The sequence below is a fragment of the Eumetopias jubatus genome, unplaced genomic scaffold, assembly GCF_037043125.1.
Source record: "Eumetopias jubatus isolate StellerSeaLion01/CBP00866 unplaced genomic scaffold, mEumJub1_p1.0 scaffold_8, whole genome shotgun sequence".
In the NCBI taxonomy this organism is placed as follows: domain Eukaryota; kingdom Metazoa; phylum Chordata; class Mammalia; order Carnivora; family Otariidae; genus Eumetopias; species Eumetopias jubatus.
This window is the reverse complement of record NW_028274814.1, coordinates 135068764-135096661: the sequence shown is the minus strand read 5'-3', so window position 1 is coordinate 135096661 and position 27898 is coordinate 135068764. Positions and strand designations below refer to the sequence as shown.

The 27898-nt window shown below is 46.1% G+C and overlaps 2 protein-coding genes across 2 annotated transcripts in view; one reads left to right on the top strand and one right to left on the bottom strand.

Moving 5' to 3' along the window:
* ACO2 (aconitase 2) overlaps positions 1–16004 on the bottom strand; it is a 55589-nt gene extending 39585 nt beyond the window's left edge. The window contains exon 1 of the mRNA XM_028115369.2: positions 15899–16004. Within this exon, the coding sequence (XP_027971170.1) occupies positions 15899–15934 (36 nt within the window). The 5' untranslated portion in view covers positions 15935–16004. The remainder of the gene's footprint in view (positions 1–15898) is intronic.
* Positions 16005–16349: 345 nt separating this feature from the next.
* Positions 16350–25951, top strand: PHF5A (PHD finger protein 5A). Its single transcript, XM_028115370.2, has 4 exons — positions 16350–16489; positions 16907–16930; positions 17660–17826; positions 25303–25951. The coding sequence occupies exons 1-4, from the start codon at positions 16438–16440 to the stop codon at positions 25390–25392; spliced, it is 333 nt and encodes a 110-aa protein (XP_027971171.1). The 5' UTR covers positions 16350–16437; the 3' UTR covers positions 25393–25951.
* The last annotated feature ends 1947 nt before the right edge of the window (positions 25952–27898 follow it).

Genomic DNA, 27898 nt, shown 5'->3' with positions numbered 1-27898 from the left:
AAAAACACTGTGGCTGCTATGTAGACAATGCATTCAAGAGGAACAAAAGGAGAATAGGTTGATGGTGGCTTATCACGTACCCTCTTCACTCTAGGAAAGGGGTCTGTGCATTGTAACACTTGAACACCTATTATGTGCCAAGCAACAGGACACAGACACCAAGGAAGACAGTCCCTAAGCTAACAGACCTCAGTCTGACCAAGATCAGCTCATAAACATAACCAGTTGTCACCTGTGCAAAAAGGAAGCACCGGCCAGAGGCAGGAGGGCTGCAGAGGGAACAACAACCTCGGCTTGGGAAGCCAGGGCAGGATTTCACCAAGCAGGGCTGTGGAGGATGAACAGGACTTTGCACGGCACTTGAAGAAGACACACAGTATGTAAAGATACAGAATCATCAAGTCAAGTGTGCAAAAGCTACTAGGCACTCAGAATGGTAGGATGTACAGACAAAGCAGGAAACAGTGGAAGGTCAGGCTGGGTGTAAGCTGACTATCCTAAAACTTGAATTATAACCTGTGGTTTACAAGCAGCACAGTGAAAAGAACTAGATCCAGCTCCAAAGCCCAGCTCCACCATTTACTGGCTGTGTGACCTTAAGCGGGCTTCACCTTTGAACGCAGTTTCCTCATTTGGAAAAAGGGAGTAATAGCTGCATATTATGTGACCTAAGAAAGGACATGATGGAGGTGCCTGGTTGGCTCAGTCCTTAAGCATCTGTCTTTGGCTCAGGTCATGATCCCAGGGTCCTGGGATCGAGCCCTGCATCGGGCTCCCCACTCAGGGGACAGCCTGCTTCTCCCTCTCCCACTCCCCCTGCTTGTGTTCCCTCTCTCGCTGTGCCTCCATCTGTCAAATAAATAAATAAAATCTTAAAAAAAAAAAAGGACATGAATGGGCTCCTCTCAAACAGCAATTATTATATGAAATGCTAAAAGCAGTTTAAAAAAAAATAGCACTTACTAGGGTTCTTCCAGCCATTTCAAAAAGTAGGACACATTTCATAAAGAAAAGTTAAAAAACACATAAAACACAACTTTACAGACTCCCTGAAGCTCATCCAGGGATATCCACCAATACCACCACTGCTCCCACCAGACTCCCTGGCCTGACACCAGGTACCCAGTGGTACTGAATACGCAGTGACTCCAAGAGAGGCAGCAAACACCTGTTCCATGCCACATCCACCCCTCCTCACAGTCCCCAGTACCACAGTACCCACTATATCCACACTGAACAGGTGTCATGGCTGAGGTTTCTAAGCAAAGACCATTAGTAGTAATATTTAATACTTCACACTGAATGCCAAGTTATAAGTGCTCTACATGGATGAAGAGCCCTCTTGTAATAACATGAGCCCCATTTAACAGATGAGGAAATTGAGAGCTGGAAAAGGGTGACAACTTGCCCAAATTCTCACAGATAGTGAATAATAACACCAGCATTCAAACACAGCCTAGCTCTAAAACCCTCCCAGTGTCTCTTGCCAATTCTAAGTACAGATCTGGACACAAATGAATTAAAACAAACAAAATCAAAATGGAATAGATGCCAAACTGTTACCAACAGCTCTCCCTGGAGGGTGAAATTATGGAGGCATTTTAACTTTTTTAAATTTAAGTGTGAACCTTTAATACTGTACGTACGTCTGTTTTAGGATCAGAAAAATATTTTTAAAGAAATAGAAATGTTTCTAAACACCACACTGTTTCCTACAATGGGCAGTCTACTTTGGATTATTAAAAAGCAGAAGAATGAAGGCAGATGTTTTTTAAAGAACATGACCGCTTCCCTCCACCCCCACTACACAAAAGTAATTGGCAAAAATCTCAAAGATTTACAACATAAAGTGCAGGCAAGGGTTTGAAGGAAAGAATAACCTTGAATTTTGCTATCAGAAAACACTAGCAAAGTATTCTCAGTGGGAACTGGCAATAGCTACCAGAACCCAGTATACTTGTGACTGAGCAAGTCCGCTTCCCCAGGCACCCCTATACCACGCACAAGAAGGCAGCTACAAGAATGTTCACTGCACCATGAAGCAAAATATTTAAAAAATTAGAAACAACCTCGAGGTGCCTGGCTGGCTCATTTGGCGGAGCATGTGACTCTTGATCTCGGGGTTGTGAGTTGGGAGCCCTACACTGGGTGGAGAGATTACTTAAAAACAAAATCTTTAAAAAAATTAGAAACAACTTAAATGTTCCTTTTTTAAGTTACATTTTATCCACTTTGTGGAATACTGTAACACTTTGGGAAAAATCTCTAAGATTCGCTGTTAAAGTTACAAATAAAACATACAACATACTGCTTTAACACTATTTCTGTATGTAGTGTATGTTCACAGATATGCACCTAAGAGGACATACCCTGATCTGCTATTACTCCTGGAGGAGGTGGTAAGTTTAGGAAAGTTCTGGCAGAAAAGAAAGATTTTAGCTTTATCAAGAGTGTTCAGGGGCACCTGGCTGGCTGGCTCAGTCGGTGAAGCATGCCTCCTGGGTTCCAAGTTTGAGCCCCCTGTTGGGTGTAGACGTTACTTAAAGAAAAAAAAGGGGCGCCTGGGTGGCTCAGTTGGTTAAGCGGCTGCCTTCGGCTCAGGTCATAACCGCAGGGTCCTGGGATCGAGCCCCGCATCGGGCTCCCTGCTCGGCGGGGAGCCTGCTTCTCCCTCTCCCTCTGCCTGCCTCTCTGCCTACTTGTTCTCTCTCTGTATCTCTCTGCCAAATAAATAAATAAATAAATAAAAATCTTTAACAAAAAAAAAGGAAAAGCGTTCAAATATTTATAAGAATGTAAAAAAAAGCATTCAAATGTTTATAAGAATGTCCTCATTGTTGGGGCGCCTGGGTGGCTCAGTCGTTAAGCATCTGCCTTAGGCTCAGGTCATGATCTTGGGGTCCTGGGATTGAGCCCCCACACTGGGCTCCCTACTCAGTGGGGAGTCTGTTTGTCCCCCTCAGTCTCCTCTCCACCCCCCCACCCCCTGCTCCTGCACTCACACGCTCTCTCAAATAAATAAAATCTTTAGGAAAAAAAGAATGTCCTCATTGCTGTTTTTATGATTATAAATACACATATTATTGCACATGTTTTTAACCTGGATTGTAAAAATTTAAAAACATTGGAAGGAAATACACCAAAATGTTAACAGTAGTTATCTCTGGGTAAAAGGGGGGTATTGCCACAAATAATTATAGGCAACTTTTTTTTAAAAAGATTTTATTTATTTGACAGAGAGAGACACAGCAAGAGAGGGAACACAAGCAGGTGGAGTGGGAGAGGGAGAAGCAGGCCCCCCACGGAGCAGGGAGCCCAATGCGGGGCTCGATCCCAGGACCCTGGGATCACGACCCGAGCTGAAGGCAGATGCCTAACGACTGAGCCACCCAGATGCCCCAACTTTTTTTTTTTTTTTAAAGACTTTTATTTATTTATTTGACAGAGAGACACAGCGAGAGAGGGAACACAAGCTGGGGGAGTAGGAGAGGGAGAAGCAGGCTTCCCACAGAGCAGGGAGCCCAATGCAGGGCTCGATCCCAGGGATCATGATCTGAGCCGAAGGCAGACACTTAACAACTGAGCCACCCAGGTGCCCCTAATTATAGGTAACTTCTATGATATTCTCTACACCTCTGTATTTTCCAAGTTTCCTACAATGGGTAATTTCCTACAATGGGTAATTCATAAACAAGAAAAAAGTTAAGAAATTAATTTTACCTTAAAAACAGATATTACTGAGTCCTATAATATGCCAACAACTGTGGTTGGGGGTCGAGTAGTCTGGACCAGTGTTAAAAAAGGATGATGATTTGTGGGCATATTAAAAAAAAAAACAACCTACTAAGATTTTGTTTTTATTTCCTAAATCCAAAGGTAAAACATACTCAGTGCTCAGTTCCACCTGGCCCCGGGACCCAGAAACATTCCTGAGATCACTCCTAAGGCCTACCAACCCAGATGTCGCAACAACTAGGAAACAGAAAAGTTGTTTCCCATACCTGGAGCCCAAGTCTCAGGTCTTGTGAAACTCTCATGGGTACATACCAGACCCTCATCTAGAAGGGGTACTTTCACTAAGCCCTCACCCTCCACTTCCTCTGGAACAAAGGAGCCTAGAGCAAAGCTGAGCAGAAACCTCTCTTGGGCAACCTCCCTAAGCCCCTGATTCAACAGGATGGGGCCAGGAAGCTCAGTTTCTTCCAGAAAGCCTATTCCACTCCTGGACAGTTCTAATACTTTCCAACTGCAACAAATGCTTCTTATACTGAACTGAAACATGCCTCAGTCACATCAGAATACAGATTCCAGCACCAGAGACTCTGCCCCCAATAAGCTGTGTAACCTCGTGCAGCCGTATTTAGCATCTAAACATCACCTTCTCTAAGTGGGGACAGCCTTCCCAGGCCGCAGTGAGGGCTCAGAGAGCACCTACAGGAAGCACCCAGTCCAGTGCCTGACACGCGACAGGCCTCACTTCCTAGCCCTGCCCTTTGGAACCAGATCAAATGAGCCTAGTCACTCTTCCACACTTCAGCCTTTCAAATCCTTGAAAACTCGAATCGTGTCTTCAGCAGTCTAAGCATCCACACAGCATTTCCTCTGCTACAAAACAACGCCCTAATTTTACACTGGGTGGGAGTCTCCCATAGTAGCCAGATGCCCACAGATCTGTTTTGGAGTAAACAGCTGTTAGCTGCCACCCTGCTCCGTGCCAGCTACTCTGCTAAACCTTGATGTACGAGCTCAGCCTCCCTAACTGCGCTGAAGATGCAGAGGCCCAGAGACAGGAAATGACCTGCCCAAGGTCACACAGCTGGGAACCTACAGAGCCCATGGTCTTCTCATGGTGCTCCAGAAGGTGTCTCCCAGCCTCTGCTCTGGCCCAACAGCCAGGCGGGCTCAGCCCTCAATGGGGGGCTCTTGGTCCCAACCGCTGAACTGAAGTGTCTTTGGTGGAGTCTGGCTCCTGGGTCCTGGTAGTGCCCCCTCCCTTACTGGATGACATCCAATCTCCAGGGCTCCAAGGGAGTAAGGGAGACTCTGCTGATCCTGCATTTATTGACACAGAACAAATTCTGAAGGAGGAAACATACCCAAAGTGGACCCCACTGGGGAGCCTGGTAAGAAATGAAAAGAAATGAAACAAAACTATGCCAGACAAGATCACAAAGGTTATCTTATGTCACCTTCCCAACAAGTGTGCCAAGTAGAATTGTTACAGGTCAGCTTGTCCCTGGTACAGAGAGAAAATGGAGACTCAGGCAGATGAGAAAGTAAATTCCACTAAACTGTAAGCCCCCTGAAGGCAGAAAACCTGTCTAGTCACGTTACCATGCATACTCAGAGCCTAGAACAATGTCTGACACACAGAAGTTCAAGAAATACTTGGTGATGGAAAAGATGAAGGCAGAGCCATAATTTGAAACCAAGCCTCTCCATCATGCTTTCAAATTCACATTTTGAGTGCCTCTAGCAGATGTGCTGAGCTGGCCGCGCCCGTTCTCGGAGGCAAAGCATATGGAAAGGGGATCCACCCTGTGGCATGTTGTGTGCACACCCACTCGAAACTCTGGCCTTCCCAACTGGCCAAGGTCAGACATGTTACTCTCTTTCCAAAGGACACAAGTCTTCCCTTGGGACCACTTGTATAGCGAGAACAGTCCAAACCAAAGAGACTGACATATTCTCAGGCAAGAGGCCAGCCTGACCTTTGGTCCACCCTGTGAGACACGGCACATAGCAGCACTGCCTTGGAACCACGTGTCGCTGAGCACCAGAACTTGGAGCAAGCCAAGAAGCAGAAGTGGCTGAGCTCTCCCAATAGCCTGCGCTCCTGGAAGAGGCCTGGTCTCTTGAGGTAGCTGCTTCAGCAAGACAAAAAGCAGCCACCAGCCCTACACGGACCTGTCGAGTGCCATTTTGGAAACACTCCAACCCGTGCCAAGTCAAAGAAAGGGTATCCACTCTGGAGCTGGGTGGATCTGGCTTACAATCTCAGCTCCCCTAGCCACAGGACCTCAGACAAGATTTTCACCTCTCTGAGCCTCAGTTTCCTGTTCTATAAAATGGGGGTAAAAGAGCAGATATTTTTGTGAGGATTACAAAGAATGTATTGCTTGTAAATGCAGAGAAAAAAACCATCTACAATGATAAAACACAAAATTCCTATCAGTGTTTGCTCTTGTGGACTGGAATGTAGAGAAAGAGTTTTTATGAATACACTACATTCTTTAAGGAAAAAATGTAAGAAAAGCACAGAGCTCATTCTGGATTCCTGACAGGCATTCAATAAATACTCAGTTCTCCTGGGAGGATACGTTGCCTGTGTATTACAGAAAGGACTAAGAAAGGGTGCTGTTTCCCACCATGTCCTCTACCCCCTTCCTCGCTCACAAAGACCAGGGACCCCAGAGCAGGTCCCAGGCACCAGGGTGGCACATTACCAAACTGAAATGGTACTGAAAAGGTCTCATCTATTCTCTCATGCTGCCTGGGCATGCCGTCCAACCTGTGCCCAGAGGTGGGGGAACGCGTACTTATTTCACCAGCAGGATGACTTCAGGGTCTCCCTAGGGTAAGGCCCCTATTCCTCTGACCATGACCCTCAGCAGCCTTCAGGCTCATAGCTGTTAGCTTGGAGCTGCCCCGCTGTTCCCAGCAGGGAAGCCTCAGGCAGGCTCTGGCTTGGTGGGCCACAAGGAATGCCTGTCAGTCAGCAATGTCCTAAGAAAAAGCATCTTCCCACACCTCTGCTGCTTGGAACAATTCTCTCCCACCCCTGGGAGGCGAAGCCTGGCACCTCTCCCAAGAATCCAAAGCTAAACAATTCTCTCCCACCAGGAGGCAATCAGCTAGCCTGGTTGCTATGCAACTGGCAGGCACAAAAGGTGATGCAGTCCTTGTCAGAGGCTTGGGAAAGTGGCAGGGAGCTGGGTCTCTCCAAGTCAGCCTCTAAATGGGCTCCAAGGCAGAGAGTGTGTGTGTGTGTGTGTGTGTGTGTGTGTGTGTGTTCTTTAGGGAATTGCTTGATATATTCACTCATCTGCCTACTTGTCCTTTGCTGCTGGTGTCAGTGGCAGAGACTCCAGGCACACTGTGAACTGCATACAAATCCTGAGCCCTATTCTGGCCCCCAGGGCAAAGCACTGCACTAACACACTTAGGAAGGACATCTTTTGCAAGCTCAATAGGCTGCCTGTGAGGCTAACCCACAGCTCAGGCAAGGAATAAAGCTGCCTCTGTGGGACTCACCCCTCTAGCCTCTCCCTCTCAAGTCTGGCTGGTATTTGGGGCAGAAGGCAATCAAGGCCCCAAATAAACATACATCTAAACAGGGCAGGGAGCTAACTGAACTGTGTCCCCTACATCCAGCCTACTCCACAGAGGTCTACTTTCTACTCTCTACCCTCAGGGAAAGTACTCTGGGGAAACAGTGTGGTAGAGTGGTAAAAACCCTGGGTTCTGCAATCAAACAAATCTGCATTCAAAACCTGGCCCTGCTGGGGCGCCTGGGTGGCTCAGTCATTAAGCATCTGCCTTCGGCTCGGGTTGCGATCCCAGGGTCCTGGGATCGAGCCCCGCATCGGGCTCCCTGCTCGGCTGGGAGTCTGCTTCTCCCTCTCCCACTCCCCTGCTTGCATTTCGTCTCTCGCTCTTGCTCTCTTTCAAATAAATAAATATTATTTAAAAAAAAAAAAAAAACCTGGCCCTGCTGCGTGCTAGCTGTGACCTCAGACAAGCCATTTAGCCTCTCTGGTTCTCAGGTGTTGTGAAGGGCAAATGAGGCAGTCTTTGTAAAATAAGACCTAGTTCAGTGACTGGTATCTCTAATGGCAGCGATGGTGTGGCACAGACTAAACAAGTCCCCAGGACACCCAAGTCCCACGATGGCCCAGCACACCCATTCCCTCCTTGCTTCAGCCCAGGGTGTTGTATAGTTAAGAAGTGACTTCCTCCTCGCCAGCGTATAAGCTCTTCCCCAGGCAGGGCCCTTGTCTTAAACCAGCTCCACAGCTCTCTCAATGAACAATAAGAACACCACAAATGTCCAGCAGAAGGTGAAGGAATCCAGCTACGCAGCACCGAGGTGTGGGGGATTAGAGGGGCTTCTGAGACCTCTTCGGTTCCTCCTGCAACTGGCCCCAGAATTCAAGCTCCCAATCAGAAGCTGTCCCAGTCTCTGCAGGATGGAAGCAGAAATACTCCCACTGGGCCCAACTTCCCCCAGGACCCAGGCTTTGATGATGAAAATAGTACAGATGTGGGGCACCTGGGTGGCTAGAATCAGCTCAGGTCACGATCCCAGGGTCCTGGGATAGAGCCGCACATTGAGCTCCCTGCTCGGCGGGGAGCCTGCCTCTCCCTCTGCCCCGCCCCTACCCCACTCGTGCTCCCACGCTTGCTCTTGCTCTCAAGTAAATAAAATCTTTTTTAAGATTTTATTTATTTGACAGAGAGAAATATAGCGAGAGGGAACACAAGCAGGGGGAGTGGGAGAGGGAGAAGCAGGCTTCCCGCGGAGCAGGGAGCCCGATGCGGGGCTCAGTACCAGAACCCGGGGATCATGACCTGAGCCGAAGGCAGACGCTTAACAAATAAGGCACCCAGGCGTCCTGTAAATAAAATCTTTAAAGAAAAAATAGTACAAATGTAATTCTAAAGCTCATTTTCCCAATGTTGCCCTTCAACTTAGAGAATAAAATCAGGAAGCCAACAGATTCATTTCTGCCTCTTCTCCCAACTCTTAACAGCAGCACCTGAAAGGTTTTCCTGAACTACTACATACCGGAAGTCCATGGAGATTAAGGGAGGAAGCAGTTTCCCTAGAGCCAGGCTTTTTTTTTTTTAATATTTTATTTATCTGTCAAAGAGAGAGAGAGCGCGCGCACATAAGCAGGGGGAGTGGGAGAGGGAGAAGCAGGCTTCCCGCTGAGCAAAGAGCCCAACGCGGGACTCGATCCCAGGACCCTGGGATCACGACCTGAGTCAAAGGCAGATGCTTAATGAGCCAATCTTTTTTAAACCTGAGAGCTCAGGGGTGCCATTCACCAAGGGCCTGTACCTGCACCAGATTTGCCCTGGGTGCTTTACACACACAGTCCTACTTAATACTCACAACTACCCTGAGAGGCAGAAAGTACTAAGCCCATCTTACAGATGAGGACACTGAGGCTCTAGAATGTTAACTATGTTATCCATGGCCTCACAGCAAAGGCAGAATTCCAGACCCAGCTCCAAAACTGGTGCCCTTTCCTTTGATCCAAGTTTTGCAGAATGAACCCAAGAAAAGCATTACCCATGCCTTTTGGAACCCCCCCAAAATAAAGAAGAGCATCTATGGGTTCATTGAGAAACAATGGAAAAAATCTGCCCCTATTCTCAATGTTAGAAAGGGCTTATTCCTTAAAATAATAATAATAATAAACCTTTTAAAGGGCCTATTCCTACAATAACATTAAAAACTATTCACAAATTTTTACAGTGTATTAGAGCTTAAAGAACTCTTCAAATATTATTAGCCTTCAGAACCCTTAATGGGAGGGTAGCAATTAATAGTCATGTTTTGCAAATGTGTAACCTGAGGGCCACAGAGGGCTGAAACCTTGCTTGAAGCCACAGATCAGGATAAGGATAGCTAAGTCCAAGGCAGAGGAAGTCTCTCTCAGGGTCGATATTCTTTGCGCTTTTTAAAGAATAGAAGCAGCCTTCCCATAGTCCCTCCCGTCCTGCATACTGAGAGGCCCAAGGCCTACCACTGCCTTCCAAACCAGGTACAAGAAAAAACAAGTGTGTCAAACAAAGCTGGAGCCAAGGAAGACAGACCGCTCAAGCATCAACACTCAGTACTGACCAGATGGCCCTCTGGGAGGCACCAGGTACCAGAAAAAGGCCACAGACAGAAAGACCAGGGCTCATTTCGGAAATGATGTTCATACTCAAGTGAGGGACCCCTGGGCAAGACACCTGACCCCATCCAGCTTCCTCACCTATGAAATACAGGTACTTGTTGAGAGTTGATGCAAGAATCAAGAATTTATGAACAAACTTTGGCCATGTTACAAGTACTATGCAAAACACATTACCAAATTCAAGTTCACCCATCCCTCAGTTGCTTAGGCCACAAACCTAGGAGTCATCTTTAATTATTCCCTATCCCTCACACTCCACGTCCAACCCATCTGCCTCCAAAATATCTCCACTACCAGAACCCTAGTCCCAGACACCATCACCACTCCCTGGATGATTCCAACAGCCCCCACTGGTCTCGCTACCTCCTCATCTGTCCCACTGTGGTTCATCATCCATGCAGCAACCCGAATGATTTTCTTCAACCATAAATCAGATCCTGTCACTCCCTGGCTTAAAACCTTCCAGCGGGGAGAGCTGGGGGACAAAACCTTCCAGGGGATTTTCATTCCACTTGGGGTAAACCCAAGCCTACATAACCCTGGCCCCCACCTCTTGCTCAGACTTCCCTCTCAACCCTCAGCCACCCTGGCCTTATTTTTCTGTTTTTAAAGATATCATTTTTAAGGGTGCCCGCGTGGCTCAGTTGGTTAAGTGTCTGCCTTCGGCTCAGGTCATGATCCCAGGGTCCCAGGATCGAGCCCCACATCACTTCTCCCTCTCCCTCCCACTCCCCCGCTTGTGCATTCTCTCTCTGTGTCAAGTAAATAAAATATTTGGGGGGGGGAGATTGTATTTTAAAGTAATCTCTCCACCCAGCACGGGGCTTGAACCCACAACCCTGAGATCAAGAGTTACACACTCCACCAACTAAGCCAGCCGGGCCTTATTTCTTATCTTCAACACACTAAGTTCACACCTACATCAGGTGCTTTTGCACATGCTGCTCCTACTTGAAATCTCTCCTCCCAAAACACTGAAGGGCTGGGGCGCCTGGGTGGCTCAGGCGGTTAAGTGTCTGCCTTCAGCTCTCAGGTCATGATCTCGGGGTCCTGGGATTGAGCACCATGGTGGGCTCCCTGCTCAGTGGGGAGTCTACTTCTCCCTCTCCCTCTGCCCCTTCCCCCACCTGCTCGTGCTCTCTAATAAATAAATAAAAATATTTTTTAAAAAATACTGAAGGGCTGCTTTCTTAGCAATTAAGTATCAGCTCAAATATCTCCTCTTCTGAAGGGTCGTCCCTAACCACCCCAGTTAAAGCCATTTCACATACATCCCCACACTTACCCTCTCTACCACAGGATCCTACTTTACCTTCCTCGTAACACTTAGTAGCTACAATGTTGTCCACTTCTTTATTTTGTTTGCCCAGAACTACAATATAAGATCCACTATTCTTGTTTACTGTTGCACTCTCGCAGGGTCTAGAACAGTGTTAGGCATATAGCAAAGCATTCAATGAACATTCTGGAAACAGCTAGTTCAAATGGCAACAATGTGCTCCCCTAGTTCTCAAGATGACTCTACTCCCTCTGCCCAAATTTTAGATTGGAAGTTTGTTTACTCATGCGTTCAATCATTCATTCATTTACTCAACTCCAGTCAACAGCTGACTATAGGGTACCCAGGACGGTACAGTGACGTGCAATCAGAAGGACCCATTTCCTAATTCCCAAGGTGGTGGTGGTTGTTGTTTTAATATGGCACTTTATAGAGAACTTCTGCCAAATTTGTCAGACTCCTTTGTAGTTAAAGGCCATCTCGGATTTACATGTGAGGTTACAGGACTTCCCCAAGGTCACATGAGAACTCAGCAACCCAGTACCTCAAGGCAAAACCAAAGACCTAAGAAAAATATTTGCAAGTTTATTTATTATTTATTATATTATTTATCTACCATCCAGAGTAATGTGCACACAAATAAAAAATAAACACCAAAGGGTAAACGGGACTTTTCAAAATGTTGACTACCATTTTTTTCACTGTTTCTAACCTTACAAGCTGATGGCGGGCACTGTTAAACAGTGGAACACTTTCAACTTAAGGAGATCTGTTCTCAGGTTATGAAGCATTAACTGTACCCTGGCTGATAGGCTGAGTCTTGATGCCAAAGAGAAGCAGTATAGTGCAGGTGCTAGGACCTCAGACTCTGGAATCAAAAAGGTATAGATTCAAATCACACCTGCTAACGACTAGTGATAAGGCCCTAGGCAGGTTTATTTCATGTTACTTAATTTAATTATACTTTTTTTTTTTAAAGATTTTTTATTTATTTGAGAGAGAGAATGATCTAGAGAGAGAGAGCATGAGAAGGGGGAGGGCCAGAGGGAGAAGCAGACTCCCTGCTGAGCAGGGAGCCCGACATGGGACTCGATCCAGGGACTCCAGGATCATGACCTGAGCCGAAGGCAGTCGCCTAACCAACTGAGCCACCCAGGCACCCTAATTTAATTATACTTAACTATACAGCACTTACAAGGTATAGACAGGCTTCTAAATAGTTTGCAACTGTAATACAATAATTAAATAGGCCAGATGTACTATCATTATCTGTATCTTACAGGTGAGGGAAGAGGCAGAGAGAGGTCAAGTAATCTTCCCAGTCACAGCTGGGGAATATTAGAGTCAGCTTTCAAGTCAAGATAGTGTTATGCCAGAATCCAGGTTCTTAACCCTCATACTGTGTTCCTTCTCTAATCCTGTTTGTCTATTAGAGCTACGAGGTCTGCCCTATCTCACAGGATCATGTGGGATTACTGGCACACAGCAAGGCAAACATTAGCTACTCTTCATGGCAGTAGTAATTGTCATCATTCTATTACTGACCTTCACCTTTGGTCCAGCCAAGGGTAGAAGAAAAATATTTTGGCTGAGAAAGACTTCCAAGGCCCTCTGCAGTAAAACACATTAGAATATAGTACAAATTCCACGAAAATGGGACCTGTCTGCTTTGCTCATCATTGTATTCAAAGCGAGTGGTGGTTATTCAATAAATATGCAGTGAATGAGGTAGGAATAAACTGAACGCATGGACAGGGTTCTGCAGCCATGACAACTACAGTAGTACCATCACTTCTCAAATCTAGCTAAATACAAAAGAGGTAAATTTACAAGGTTCTCAGAGGACAGTGTTAGCTGTCCATTACTTAAGACAGCCTGGCTATTGGGAGGCAGTGTAGTATACTGCTACTCATTCATCTTAACTGAATGAACAAACAAGGATACCTGGATTTTAATCCTCACTCTGCTACTGGAAGTCACCCAGGCTCCCAAGGTCTTATATTATCCATCTATAAAAAAGGAAGTTGGACTACACGATGATCATAAACAAATATATTCCGTTTTCTTATCACTTCATAACAATGTGAATGGAAGCCTATTACCAAGTGCTCAATAAGCATTTATCAATGAAGATCATCCCAAACTGACAGATGAGGAAACTAGAATTCAAAAGTAATTTGCTCAAGGTCACAGGGTCAGGAAAGAATATGAACTATGGCCCAGATCTCTTTCTATACTAGTCTAACACTAATGCTTTCCAAAACCCCTTTTCAGTTCAAAAATACTGTAATATTAGTCCTCTCTTCCAAGATCACCAAATCTGTAATCGTTTAACATCAAATATATTGTCTGACTTCACTACATCATGGGACAGCAGGATCAGGAAAAAACAACTACCTTTCTTTCTACATTATTAACCTAGAAAATCAAGAATTCTAAAGAGACGGGTACCTGGATGGCTCAGTCGTTAAGTGTCTGCCTTGAGGCTCAGGTCCTGAGGATCAAGCCCCGCATCGGGCTCCCTGCTCTGCGGGAAGCCTGCTTCTCCCTCTCCCACTCCCCCTGCTTGTGTTCCCTCTCTCGCCATGTCTGTCAAATAAATATTTTTTTTAAAAAATGAAATCATTTGTCTTAAACACTTACGATCTCTCAATTCCGGGCAAAGATAAGGGGTTTGCCCTAATTTTCTCTTTAGAATTTTTTTTTTTTTTAAGATTTTATTTATTGGGTGCCTGGGTGGCTCAGTTGGTTAAGCGACTGCCTTCAGCTCAGGTCATGATCCTGGAGTCCCGGGATCGAGTCCCGCATTGGGCTCCCTGCTCGGCAGGGAGTCTGCTTCTTCCTCTGACCCTCCCCCCTCTCATGTGCTCTCTCTCTCTCTCTCATTCTCTCTCTCAAATAAATAAATAAAAAATAATCAAATAAATTAAAAAAGAAAAACCGTCTTTAAAAAAAAAAAAAGATTTTATTTATTTGACCAAGAGAGGCACAGCGAGAGAGGGAACACAAGCTGGGGAAGTGGGAGAGGGAGAAGCGAAGCAGGCTTCCCGCCAAGCAGGGAGCCGGATGCGGGGCTCAATCCCAGGACTCCGGGATCACGACCTGAGCGGAAGGCAATGCTTCCTGAGAGTACAGCACATAACTTCTTTAATTTTATAATCAAAGCTATGCCACTTGATTCAAAGCAGATTCACGAAGTTAAATGTAAAAGGTTGTTAGAGAATGTCTACTTTATTGCTTATTAACGAAATACATGCTTGAAGCACCTGGGGGGCTCAGTTGGTTAAGCGACTGCCTTCCACTCGGGTCATGATCTCAGGATCCTGGGATCCAGCCTGGAGTCTGACGCCCCTCAGGCCCCCTGCTCAACGGGAGGCCTGCTTCTCCCTCTCCCACTCCCCCTGCTTGTGTTCCCTCTCTCGCTGTCTCTGTCAAATAAATAAAATCTTAAAAAAAAAAATACATGCGGGCGCCTGGGTGGCTCAGTTGGTTAAGCGACTGCCTTCGGCTCAGGTCATGATCCCGGAGTCCCGGGATCGAGTCCCACATCGGGCTCCCTGCTCAGTAAGGGAGCCTGCTTCTCCCTCTGACCCTCCCCCCTCTCATGTACTCTCTCTCTCTCTCATTCTCTCTCTCTCAAATAAATAAATAAAAAAATAAAATCTTTAAAAAAAAAAAAAATACATGCTTGACATTGAAACCTTACATATAAAACCTCCCTAGTGTTGTTAAGTTAGGAGTGAAGAAAACCATCCGGCCATCACAATTTAATAGATGGTTCATAACAGGAGAGTCAAGGTCAAACTGTTGCGTCTCTTCATCCTCCACCTAATGATTGAAAAGAAACTAACTGAGCTCAAAATACTCTATACTAGTACTCTCACAAATACAAATGTGAGCCCAGGGATCACACTCTGGCTCACAGAAGACAGACTGACATGAACAAGAACAAAAGGGTAAGTAGTGCACATGCTCCGGCCACATCACCTCGGTGACACGCAAGAGAGCACAAACTTTCACCTACTGTCTAGCAGTTTTGTCACCTATCCAATGAGAATTATCACCTCACCAGATGATTATATGAATAATCAAATGATATGACAAGGAATTAGAACAGTCTTGCAATCTTGCAAAGATGAGAGACTACTGTTATCGTTACTATTTACTATGTCTGGTCCAGGAAAGTCCCCTCGCATTCTTGGCTATATGTTCCACAGGATCCTTTTAAAATGGAACAGGGTACTAATCTCTTCTACAGTCTCCAGGCCTGGCAATCGTAGATGCACCTGGCTAGCAGGACTCTGCTGCCGAGAGATGAGAAATGAGGCCTTCAGACTCTGGGCCTAGCGGGCTCCACAATGACCGCGCCCCCTCAGTCACCTTGTCCTCACCTTGAGGAACGGGGCAAAGACACCCTACAAGAGAGGAGAGTGCAGTCCTCAGAAAAGGGTGCCTCCACTCTTCACCTGACAGCCGCTGCTTAGACCTACGCTTCCCACGGGGCGGGGAGAGGACCGGGAGAGCCGAGCCGGGACGCCTTGACCTCGGGCGCGGGAGGAGCAGGCACCGACACTGGGCCCGCGGTCGGGACAGGTACACGAAAAGTCGGCGGGAGGTCGGGCCCGCCTCGCCTTGCCTCGCCCACAGCCGCAGGCACAGTAGGAAGCACCCCGCCCTCATGAACCCAGAGGGCCCTGAACCCGCTCACCTGCAGCCGGGTCACCAGTAGGCTGTAAGGCGCCATTTTGTGCACTGACAAAGATGAGGTCGCGTGAAAATGACGTGAACCACTGCGCTTTTAAAGCTTTGGGGCAGAGGCGGGGCCTAAAGAGAAACGCATAACGGTGAAGGCGGAGCCTCCCTTGAGGGGCCAGATCCCGGCGAACGCAGTGGGCGGAGCTTCCGTGTTAGAAACGGAGGCCTGAAAAGAAAAGAGCTGTCTAAAAACACTTGCGGAAGTAGATACCGGACATATAAATGTGTCATCGAAGGGCAAATTTCAGTTGTCTCTTCCATCCAAATCTGGGAAAGGCATTTTTTTAATGACTTCCATGCATCTGCCAGGACCTGGCTCCCAAGCCACGACGGAAACTCCTACCGTTTAACTGGAGGTTTTGATCACGCGAGAGCGAGCCGGTCTTGATGAAGCCTGGAGGACCAATCACAGCGACGGGGAGGCTGGAAAATGGAGGCTAAAGGTCGCACGGAAGTTCTTTAAGCTTCCGGTGGCCGGCTAGCGTTTGGACTATGGCTAAACATCATCCGGATTTGATCTTTTGCCGCAAGCAGGCTGGTGTTGGTGAGACAGCTTTCTGCTCCCAGCTGTGTGGGTGGGGATGGTGTTAGGAGCTGGGGGGTCAGAGGCTCCCATCTCATCCTTAGGGTTTTGCCTCGGAGGCGCCACGTTTCCCGCCTCACGATTGGTAGCATGGGAGCGCGCGGGGTTGTGGGCTCTGATGCAAAGAGGGCGGTGGCGCGCGTGCTGGGAGCCAGAGGCGGGCGGCCGAAGTGAGGTCCGGGGAAGCTCAGATTGCCCAGGACCTGGGAGCGGCCTCAGAAGGGTGTGGGTTTGCTTCTATTGGAAGCTTACGATGAGGGTGAGACGGATAAGAGCCGTTAAGGCTCACTGCAGTCCCTGCTGTGTCGCCACCCCAAACTCGAGGATCTTCGTCAAAACCAATTCTAATTGTACTCTTTACCATCTTTCATCTTGCAGCCATCGGAAGACTGTGTGAAAAATGTGAGTGGAACACGCCCTCCCAAACACCCCACTCCTTCCCCTCACAAGTTTGTGTAAAGCCAGCAAACAGGCATTTCCAGCAGTAACACAAAGAGGGTTTTGAGTAGATGTGCCTGGAAGTATGTGAACGTTGAGTACTAGGCTGCAGCCAAAGCCCTCTCCATCTCCCCGCTCCAACTTGCACGTTTTAAACATTGTTTAGGGGTTTTGTTTGTTTGTTTTTTAAAGATTTTATTTATTTGTCAGAGAGAGAGCACAAGCAAGGGGAGCGGCAGGCAGAGGGAGAAGCAGGCTCCCCGCCGAGCAAGGATCCCCATGCGGGACTCGATCCCAGGAGTCGGGGATCATAACCTGAGCCAAAGGCAGTTGCTTAATCAACTGAGCCACCCAGGCGTCCCTATGTTTACGTTTTGAGAAAATCTCTAGCTTTGGCCAGGAGATGGCCTGACCCCGTCCCCAAAACACACATACACAGTTCTTTGCCAGTAATGATAGAGAGTTCTTGTCTATGAGATGATGTCCTAACCTCTTTATATATTAGTTGGTTAACTTACATGTTGAAGGGATTGAGATGGACGCTGGGTTAGCTGAATTTTGTGATAACCAAAATAGAGGGTCCTAAAGTCACAATCAGGCGGAGACTACCGTATTTCCCCATAGCAGGAGGAGGGTAGTAGACTTAAGGAGGTACTTGCATGTGGGCATAATTCCATTCTCTCTTCTTCACAGGTGATGGCAAATGTGTGATCTGTGACTCCTACGTGCGTCCCTGCACTCTGGTGCGCATATGTGATGAGTGTAATTATGGCTCTTACCAGGGGCGCTGTGTGATCTGTGGAGGCCCTGGAGTCTCTGATGCCTATTATTGTAAGGAGTGCACCATCCAGGAGAAGGATGTGAGTGTATACTAAGCTTTCCGTCTGATCTTTGCTGCTTTTATTTAGTAACTCTTTGCCAACCACGGCAAACTCCTATGGCCTGTGGAGATTACTATGTTCAGCTAGGCACATAGGTTATAATTTCCTCAAGTTCTATGAGGCGAGCTGGGTGTAGTCCAATAAAAGGCAGTTATTTTGCATCAAGGGCTAAAATGCAACAGAAGCAAAACTTTGTCAACATCAGCAATTTGAAGAGCCCTCTCTACTCCTTTGATGTCTCTCTCTGATTATTCTTATTCAGAAACAACATCCTGCACTTTGTGAGTCCTGGCACAGTGCACAGTATGTAATAGCTACTCAGTCATTTTCTTTACTATCATTAAAGATTGTTTGAGTGGATGTGGTCACAGTTGAATTTGGGACAACTCAAGTTGATTCCCACTTTAACTGGCTAAAGAATGCCTTTGGTCTGATATTGCAGGATTGTGATTCTGTCTCGTGACATTTTTGCCCCTTGACATCGTGTGGTGGCAGTGGCGGTTCAATTCCTTTAGTCAAATGCCAGGATAGAGGGCTTGTAGATCTATAACAAAAGCAAGTTTTACTGTTTTTGTTTAGGTTGGAAGCAGGAACCTTAGGGGGGTGGGGACTATGAATCTGCTTGTTTTCTTCTCGTTACGTATGACACAGTAAAAAGAAGTGTCGGACGCCTGGGTGGCTCAGTCGGTTAGGCGTCTGCCTTCAGTTCGGGTCCTGGGATCAAGTCCCACATTGGGCTCCTTGCTCGGCGGGAAGCCTGCTTCTCTCTCTGCCTGCTGTGCCACTCCCCCTGCTTATGCTCTCTCTCTGACAAATAAATAAAATCATAAAAAAAGTTTTGTAGTTGTTTTTTTTTTAAGATTTTATTTATTTATTTGAGTGAGAAGGAGAAGCAGACTCCCTGCTGAGCAGAGAGCCCGATGCAGGGCTAGATCCCAGGACCCTGGGATCATGACCTGAGCCAAAGGCAGACGCTTAACAGACTGAGCCACCCAGGTGCCCCCCCCCAAAATTTTTTAAGTGTCATAATAGTACCACTAAGATAATAGAAGGTACCTGATTACCTAATCTAGGGTAAGGCAAAAGATACATGAGGGAATGCCTGGGTGGCTCAGTAGGTTGAGCAGCTGACTCTTGGTTTCAGCTCAGGTCATGATCTCAGGGTCCTGGGATCAAGCCAGGGTCAGGATCTGTGCTCAGCAGGGAGTCCGCTTGAGGATTCTCTCTCCCCCTGCTCCTCCCCCCTCTCGCAAGTGCCTGCTCTCTGTCAAATAAATCTTTTATGTTTAATTCTCTGACAGAGTAAGCGTGCGCGTGCACGCACACAACAGCACCAGCAGGGGGAGCTGCAGAGGGAGAAGGAGAAGCAGGCCCCCCCGGGTGAGAGGGAGGGACTGGATCCTAGGATCCCAGGATCATGACCTGAGCTGAAGGGCGCCCCTGATTTGCATTTATCTTTGTGTGTCAAAGCATATCTTTATCTATCTGATCCACCAGCTAGGTTGCACTCCTTTAGAGAAAGGACCTTGGTTTCGCTATTTATCTCTCTTTTCCCTGAGTTCTTGGTATGGTGTCTGGTATGTATTATAAGCGTGGTCCACATTTTGGTGCTTCCCCTGTAAGCCATCCATACTTACTGGTATACAGTAAGTATCTGATGATTATTTATAATCTATAAGCAGTGAAACTATGGGAAGGCAACAACAGTGATGAGAAAAATATGAACAGGTCTTAGACTAGCTACAGAGCCCATAAGGAGAACATTTTTTTTAACTTCTACATGGTTGTAGCTAGAGTTCTTGTCTGGAATAAGCTTGTAACCAGAGTGCTTAATAAATGTTAATTACTGTTTGACTTGTCTGCATGTGGTGTGTGAACTGATACTTTGGATCTTTGTGCTTCATTCTGTTCCTGATAATTCTAGACATCACTCCGTCTACTTCATACTGTACAGGAATGTTCTGAGGATACTTGAGATGGCATCTAGCTTACATTTACTCAGCAGTAGTTTCCAAGGACCCCAAAGCAGTCCAGTGACATGATCCAGCCTCTCAGCCTTACAGATCTTCATGTAGATTAAGTCCCCCGGACCTTTTTCCTAGGCAGAAATCTTGCAGCCAAAGCAAGCCCAGTTACTGTACTCCTCTTCGTGCCATTTTCATAATTTATCAGGGAATTAGACGAGTGCATTAAACGGGTGTTCTCACTTAGTTTTTAGCATCAAGAATACTCAGGAGTCATATCTGTGCGCTGCTGCCAGAGGACTCATTTGTAGTTTCTTTTTTTTTTTAAGATTTTATTTATTTGAGAGAGACAGAGACAGCGAGAGCAGGAACACAAGCAGGGGGAGTGGCAGAGGGAGAAGCAGGCCTCCCGCGGAGCAGGGAGCCCGATGCGGGGCTCGATCCCAGGACCCTGGCGTCACGACCTGAGCCGAAGGCAGACGCCCAACGACTGAGCCACCCAGGCGCCCCTCATTTGTAGTTTCTTATAGTGCAGCGTCATACTGATCTGATACCCCTTATCCTTCGATTTCTTTATTTCTCTTATATTTTCTTCAGCTCTCCCAACCAGAAGACAAGGGGAATAGCCACTAATACTTACAGAGCTCTTGCTGTGTGCCCCAAACTGTGCTGAACATTCTTTTCAAAAGTCCTTTGTGATACAAATGAGAAAACTAAGGCTTCCAGATGTTAAGCAACTTGGCCCACGGTCACATGGCTAATCAATGGCAGATCCAGGACTAGAACCCAAGTTTCCTGACTCCCTGTTTCTCATGTTTTTCATTTCATTATTGCCCCCTAAAGAGAAAGTTAAAATTCAAATTATGTTTTCTCTCTAACGAGAGAAATTAAGCACTAAGAAATAATATTTTATTGGGTGAGGAGAAATACAAACCATGGTAATATTGAAGATGGTTTCATCACTTTTAAGAATGGGTGGTCAGGGCGCCTGGGTGGCTCAGTCCTTGGGTGGCTCAGTCCTTAGGCATCTGCCTTTGGCTCAGGTTGTGACCCCAAGGTCCTAGGATTGAGCCCTACATCGGGCTCCCTGCTCGGAGGGGAGCCTGCTTCTCCCTCTTCCACTCCCCCTGCTTGTGTTCCTTCTCTCGCTGTGTCTCTCTCTGTCAAATAAATAACTAAAATCTTAAAAATAAAAGAATGAAAATTTAAAAAAAAAAATGAGTGATCACAGTCAAAGCACTTCCTCAAACCACCTCACTATATTGCTATTCTCAGGGTGGTTCAGGATGTGCCTCTCCCTCTCGCTATTTTTTTTTTTTTAAGATTTTATTTATTTGACAGCGACACAGCGAGAGAGGGAACAGAAGCAGGGGGAGTGGGAGAGGGAGAAGCAGGCCTCCTGCTGAGCAGGGAGCCCAATATGGGGCTCGATCCCAGGACCCTGGGACCATGACCTGGGCCGAAGGCAGATGCTTAATGACTGAGCCACCCAGGCGCCCTCCCTCTCACTATTTATATCACTCTTTTTTCCCTCTTTAGTGAACAGCAGAGCCGTTAGGCTGAAAAAAAAGGATATTTGGTACTTTTCAAAATTAATTCATAGTTTACCTCCTTTACAACTTCTTAAACCATGGGAAAATTTTGGTTTTTGCCTCTGAGAAGCCCGGGTAGTAAAAACACCAGACTAGGAGCCAGAAAGCCCATATTCAAGTCTTTGCTTTGCTGCGAACATGTGGGTGGCTTTAGGGAATTCTCTCCAAAAAGGAAGTAATATCCCTGTTATTTCATGGATACCATTATTGAGAGGTTAAAGGCCTTTCAGATGGAAAACATGATACTATTGTTAAGGTCCCAATCAATGTACAGTCTGGTTTTCACATTATTGTTAATCACTAAACAGTTGTCAAAAGAATGAACAACATTTGGGGTGCCTGGCTGGCTCAGTTAGCAAAGCGTGTGACTCTTGATCTCAGGGTCTTGAGTTTGAGCTCCATGTTGGTCAGTAGAGTTTACTTTAAAAAAAAAATAAAACACGGGCACCTGGGTGGCTCAGTCAGTTAAGTGGCTGACTCTTGATTTCAGCTTAGGTCATGATCTCAGTGTCCTGGGATTGAGCCCCACGTCAGGCTGCACCCTCACTGGGGAGTCTGCTTGAGGATTCTCTCTCCCTTTCCCTCTCCCCCTCCACCCTGCTCCTACTCACTCTCCCCCGCAAATAAAGATTTTTTTTTTTAATTAAAAACAAAAAACAGGCACCTGGCTGGCTCAGTCAGTAGAGCATGAGACTCTTGATCGCCGAGTTGTAAATTTGAGCCCCACGTTGGGTATAGAGATTACTTAAAAAAAACGTGGGGGGAGGGAGCCTCGGTGGCTCCCAGTCGTTCAGCGTCTGCCTTCGGCTCAGGTCATGGTCCCAGGGTCCTGGGATCGAGCCCCACATTGGGCTCCCTGATCGGCGGGAAGCCTGTGTCTCCCTCTCCCACTTCCCCTGCTTGTGTTACCTCTCTCGCTGTCTCTCTCTGTCAAATAAATAAAATCTTTAAAAAAAAGAACTACACATTTAATTTCAATTAATAAAGCAGGCCCTGCCACTAGCACCCATTTCATAATTCTTTGCTATCATTTGTAAGAAAGATGTAGGCCCACTTTCAGGAATTGTATTTTTCTTTTTTTTAAGATTTTATTTATTTGAGAGAGAGCACAAGCAAGGAGGAGGGGCAGAGGAGAGGGCGTAGCAGACTCCCCACTGAGCAGAGATCCTGAGGCAGGGGCACTTGCTGGAGCAAGCAGGAGGAGAGGGAGAGGAGCAGACTCCCCACTGAGCACGGAGCCCAGTGCAGTCCGGGCCTCAATCCCAAGACTCAGATCATGACTTGAGTCAAAATGAGTTGAAACTTAACCAACTGAGCCACCCACGTGCCCCAACTAATATTTTAAATCCAACACTTATCATTACCAAAACATATCAAATGGAAATCTATACAAAACTGAAATGCAGGAAAAGGCAATGAAAAAAATTTTGAGATCAGAAAAACAATTACCAGGGCATCTGGGTGGCTCGGTAAGTTAGGCATTTGCCTTCGGCTCAGGTCATGATCCCAGGATCCTGGGATGGAGCCCCACCTCAGGATCTCATTTACAGGCATATTCGACAAAAGCCAGCCTGTTCCAGAGAGCACATCCTCACCTCATACAGCATTGGTAGAATTTGGAAACAACAATTAGACCCTTGGGAGATGTGTAGAAAATAAAACGCAGGAGTGTTTAGGCAAGGAAACAGAAAACAGTCTGTGAGAGACAATGCCATAAAAACCACAGATCTCATAATCTGATACATTGGTTTTCCAACTTTTTTTTTAAATATTTTATTTATTTATTTGACAGAGCGAGTGCAGGAACACAAGCAGCGGGAGAGGGAGAAGCAGGCTTCCTGCCGAGCAGGGAGCCTGATGCAGGGCTTGATCCCAGGACCCTGGGATCAGGACCTGAGCCGAAGGCAGACGCTTAACGACTGAGCCACCCAGGCGCCCCCCAACTGTTTGTTAATTTGTAGAGTCCTATCTTCAAAAAGTGTTTTACAGGGGCACCTGGGTGGCTCAGTCGTTAAGCGTCTGCCTTCGGCTCAGGTCATGATCCCAGAGTCCTGGGATAGAGTCTCACATTGGGCTCCTTGCTCAGCTGGGAGCTTGCTTCTCCATCTCCTGCTCTCCCTGCTTGTGCACTCTTTCTCTGTCAAATAAAATCAGGAAATCCATTTGTTTAAGTATTTATTGATTTGTAACTCTGTAGATAGGTTCTACCATTGTGGTAATTTTATACGTGACTAAAAAGAGATACAAAGAGATTAATAACATCAAAAGTCAGGTGGCCTGACACCACAGCCTACCATCTTAGCCTAAGCTGTGAGTCGGAGCTGCCCAGTTTGAAGGATGGGTCCTTGTATCACCTGGCACCTCACAGAACTCTCCAGGGCTCTCCACAGTTTGTACACATGGACCTGATCTGGTCCACTTATTTTACAGTTAGGGAATATGAGTCCAAAGAGAAGTGATTTGCCCACAGTCATGCAAGTCAGTAAGGTATAATAAGCCTAAACAGGCTCTCATAGCACAACATTTCATAGCATCTCTAAAGTTAAAGAACTTAGAGCATGGTTGTGTTTGGTATCAGGCCACCTTCACCATAAGAGGCAGGTGCTCCCTCATTTGCCCCAGGACTTTCAATAGAGATTACACGGCCTGAGTTCACATTGGGAGCTGTTGGTGGGGCTGGGCCCACTCCCTGGCTCCCTCAGCACACTGAACTCCACAGATAGCAGTTCTCAAGGTAGCATATACTACATGTTTTTTAGAAAATAATGTGATGTTAGTGTTGGCTTTGTGTGTTTTTAGAGATTTTTGTACGGTGTTGATATTGGTCCCCCAAAGGAGAAGTCACCTAAATTAGAAATGAGATGTCTAAAGATTGGATCATTAATTCATTCTAAAGCCCAGTGTCCCAGGGAGCAACTTCCTTTGATAGCAGTGTTTAATAAAATCAGACCTGTGAAGGTTTTCTTTAGTAGCATCTTCTCCAATATTCCTCCCATCATCCCAAATCAACTGATGTAGTCATCATTTCTGCAGAACACAGCTTCCCAGGGGCTTCACTGAAACCGCTCAAGCTCACAAAATGGCCAGGGGAACGTGTCATTACAAATCAGTACAGACCTTCAGCAGCCATCTCTAACACAGGAACACTCTTCCCCCAAGACCATGTGTCAGATTAAGTGAATTAATAAGGACACATCAAGCCCTGTTTTCTCCTATGGTGTTTAACATATAAAGTACTATCTCCTAAAGCCTGTAGGGTTTTTTTTTTTTGCCTTAGTGGTATTCTTCCCTTTCTTGAGATGGTGGAGGAGAGGTAAAGAGCTTGATTTGTAGATGATCATTACAGACTTTTACCTCTCACTTGAAGAAAACCCTTTGGATACCTTTTTTAATATTTTATTTATTTATTTATTTATTTATTTATTTATTTATTTATTTATTTATTTGACAGAGAGAGACACGGCGAGAGAGGGAACACAAGCAGGGGGAGTGGGAGAGGGAGAAGCAGGCTTCCTGCTGAGCAGGGAGCCTGATGCGGGTCTCGATCCCAGGATCCTGGGATCATGACCTGAGCCGAAGGTAGACGCCTAACGACTGAGCCACCCAGGTGCCCCACCCTTTGGATGTCTTAAGAGTTAAATTCTATCTCAGCTATATCATATTTGCAACAGAAGTGGGCTAAGAATCCAACATTCTAAGTGTAAGCCACCCTGTCTAGAGAGTGGACAAGCCCTGGGCACATTCTAGATGCTCAATAAATTCTTGATGATTGACTGAATAGGATAACTGAACAGATAAGGTAAATAGCTAAACCCACTGATCCAAAAGTTATTTTTATCTTCAGTCCCTCTCAATTCGGGCTCAAAGACTTTTAACAACTTCTCTATCCTGTTTTCCAGAGAGATGGTTGCCCAAAGATTGTCAATTTGGGGAGCTCTAAGACAGATCTCTTCTATGAACGCAAAAAATACGGCTTCAAGAAGAGGTGATTGGTGGGTGGCCTCTTCCTCCCACCAAGCTGCTGCAGCTGCCAGAAAAGACGCCTACCACCGCCAGCACAGAGGAAGTAGGCGCAGGGCACCATCTGAGTGCCTGTTAGTACACGGGCCCCCTCTCCACCTTGCCTCTCCTCTCACCTGGACACGGGATAGGATCGGAAAAGAAATCTTTCACAGAACACTCTGGCACACCGTAGCAGTGAAAAATTGATAGACTGGTTCATGATTTTTCTTGAATTCAAGAAACAAGCATGTTTTCCAAATTGCTATGTTCTCTCTATACCAAGAGCTTCTCAAACAGGAATAATATCATCTCAGTCTTCTGTTTGAGGAATTGACTGTGAAGCTACTGCAGTGAGAAACCTGTTCTTGGCAGCTGTCCTTGATGAGACATCTGCAGTGTGGTGGGGGGCTCTCCAAACAGTCATCGTGGGCATTGGATCTTGTAACACTTAGCAGGTGGTGCCTGTTCATGTTATTTTTCTTCTAAGAACTTGGAATCCTTTTCTGTTGCTGTTGTATTAATAAAGCAGGTGTTTCTTTTCTGGTACTCGGTCACAGTCCCAATTTAAGTTTGACTCTAGGAATTTATTTTAGTCACCCAGGAATTTGTGATTCAGAATAGACGTATTGGGATTCATCAAGCACCTTGTTCTCTTATTATTGCTGGAAGGAATTCTAAACCATCGATGCCTTTCATTATAGATAAATCAAGGTTGTTTTTAGAAACTTACTAGTTTTTTCTTCCTGTTCAACTTTTTTTTTTTTAAGATTTTATTTATTTGACAGCACAAGTAGGCAGAACAGCACGGAGAGGGAGAGGGAGAAGCAGGCCTCCCACTGGGCAGGGAGCCCGACGTGGGGTTCGATCCCAGGACCCTGGGATCATGACCTGAGCCGAAGGCAGACACCCAATGACTGAGCCACCCAGGGTCCCTTCTTCCTGTTCAACTTCAATGTGAACTGAAGAAATGACTTCCAACCAGGGTCACAGGGATGAGACAAAATGTGTTCAAATTGATGAGTTCAGAGAACGGAACTTGGTTGATTCGTTTCACAAAGCGGACATAAATACATTGAGTATGTTTCCTTTTTTTTATTATTTTTAAGTAAATACACAGAATAAGGGCAAATTCAGACGTATCCTTTACCTTAACACAACTATTTACTTTTTGCCTCCTAGAGGTGATCAGCAGGTTATCCTAAAGAAGCACAATCATAATTTGAGGCTTCAGTCAAGTGGTCTTTGACACCGTGGATCTGAAGCAGGTTTTGAGTCCTTAGGAATACAGAGGGTTGGCCCAAGTTACCCTGAAATTTAGCAGCAAAGCCAAGGAACAAAGATTGTCTTCTGACTACTTACCAGAGCTTTGGTTTGGATCAACAGAACGCTTGATTAATTGGGATATATTGAGGGTCAAAAAGTGAATTAAAATATAATCTCTGCCTTCAAGAAATTTAATAATGAAGGCAGCCAGACACCGTTTAGAATAACCCAGGGAGGATGCACAAAGGAAGGTTCTTGGCCTAGGTTGGGGGCACCTCAGGAAGGCCAGTGGAAGGTCATAGCCACAGGGGTAACGATAATCCTTAAAGCTTTCCCGTCTCATCTCCTACCACTCTTCACACTCTAGCCCCTGGGGCTCATTTCACTTCCTCAGCTGCTGGTTTCCTTCCTGCTCGGTGCTTTTTACCTCTTAAGCTCTCTGTAATGCTCGGTCCCCCTTTTGTCCAGCTGTTACACATCCTTCAGACCTTAGATAATATTTCCTCAAACGATACCTCTCCTGACCCCCAATCTAAGTTCATTCCTCTTGTAATCCCACATAGCACCGTAGCGTTTTGTTGATGGTGTTTGGTGATTATTGACAGCCCTCCATTAGGCTGGCTCCACGGTGGCAGTAACCAAGTCTGTTTGGCCCATGGCCCAGCAGGTAGCAGCTCCTCAGTATTAAATGAATAATTGAAGTCAAGCTGGTTAATAAACTGGGCTTTGAAGGATATATTGGAATCTACAGGCAAAGGGGGTGGGGTGGGTAGATATCAACATGTGGGGAAGCAATCTGGGCAATGTGTTTGGGGAGCACTCTGAGCAATTCTAAACTGTGGGTCAGGGGGATTATGGTGTGTCAAAATTGTAGAGACCAGGTAATTTTCAGATTAGAATTTATAACTGATCCCTGTAGTAATTTTAGTTTTAATGTATACTGTAAGTCACAATGTTTTGTCTGGATAAAGACAAATCAACTTTTAAAATTTGCTTATTAACCACCCTGGTCCACATAACATCTTGCATTTACAAATACATCAAAAGCTACTCCTTAGTTTCAGCAAAACACCACCTTTAACTGTGCTCCATCAGCCTTAGCAAGCATACCTCTGAAAGGTATTGCAAGCGAGTTTAAGATGAATGCCCAGATGATTTCAAGGGCATACCCCCCCCATGCTCCATTGCTGAATGGAGCAAGTTCAACTTCAACCCAGTGAATTCTGCTGA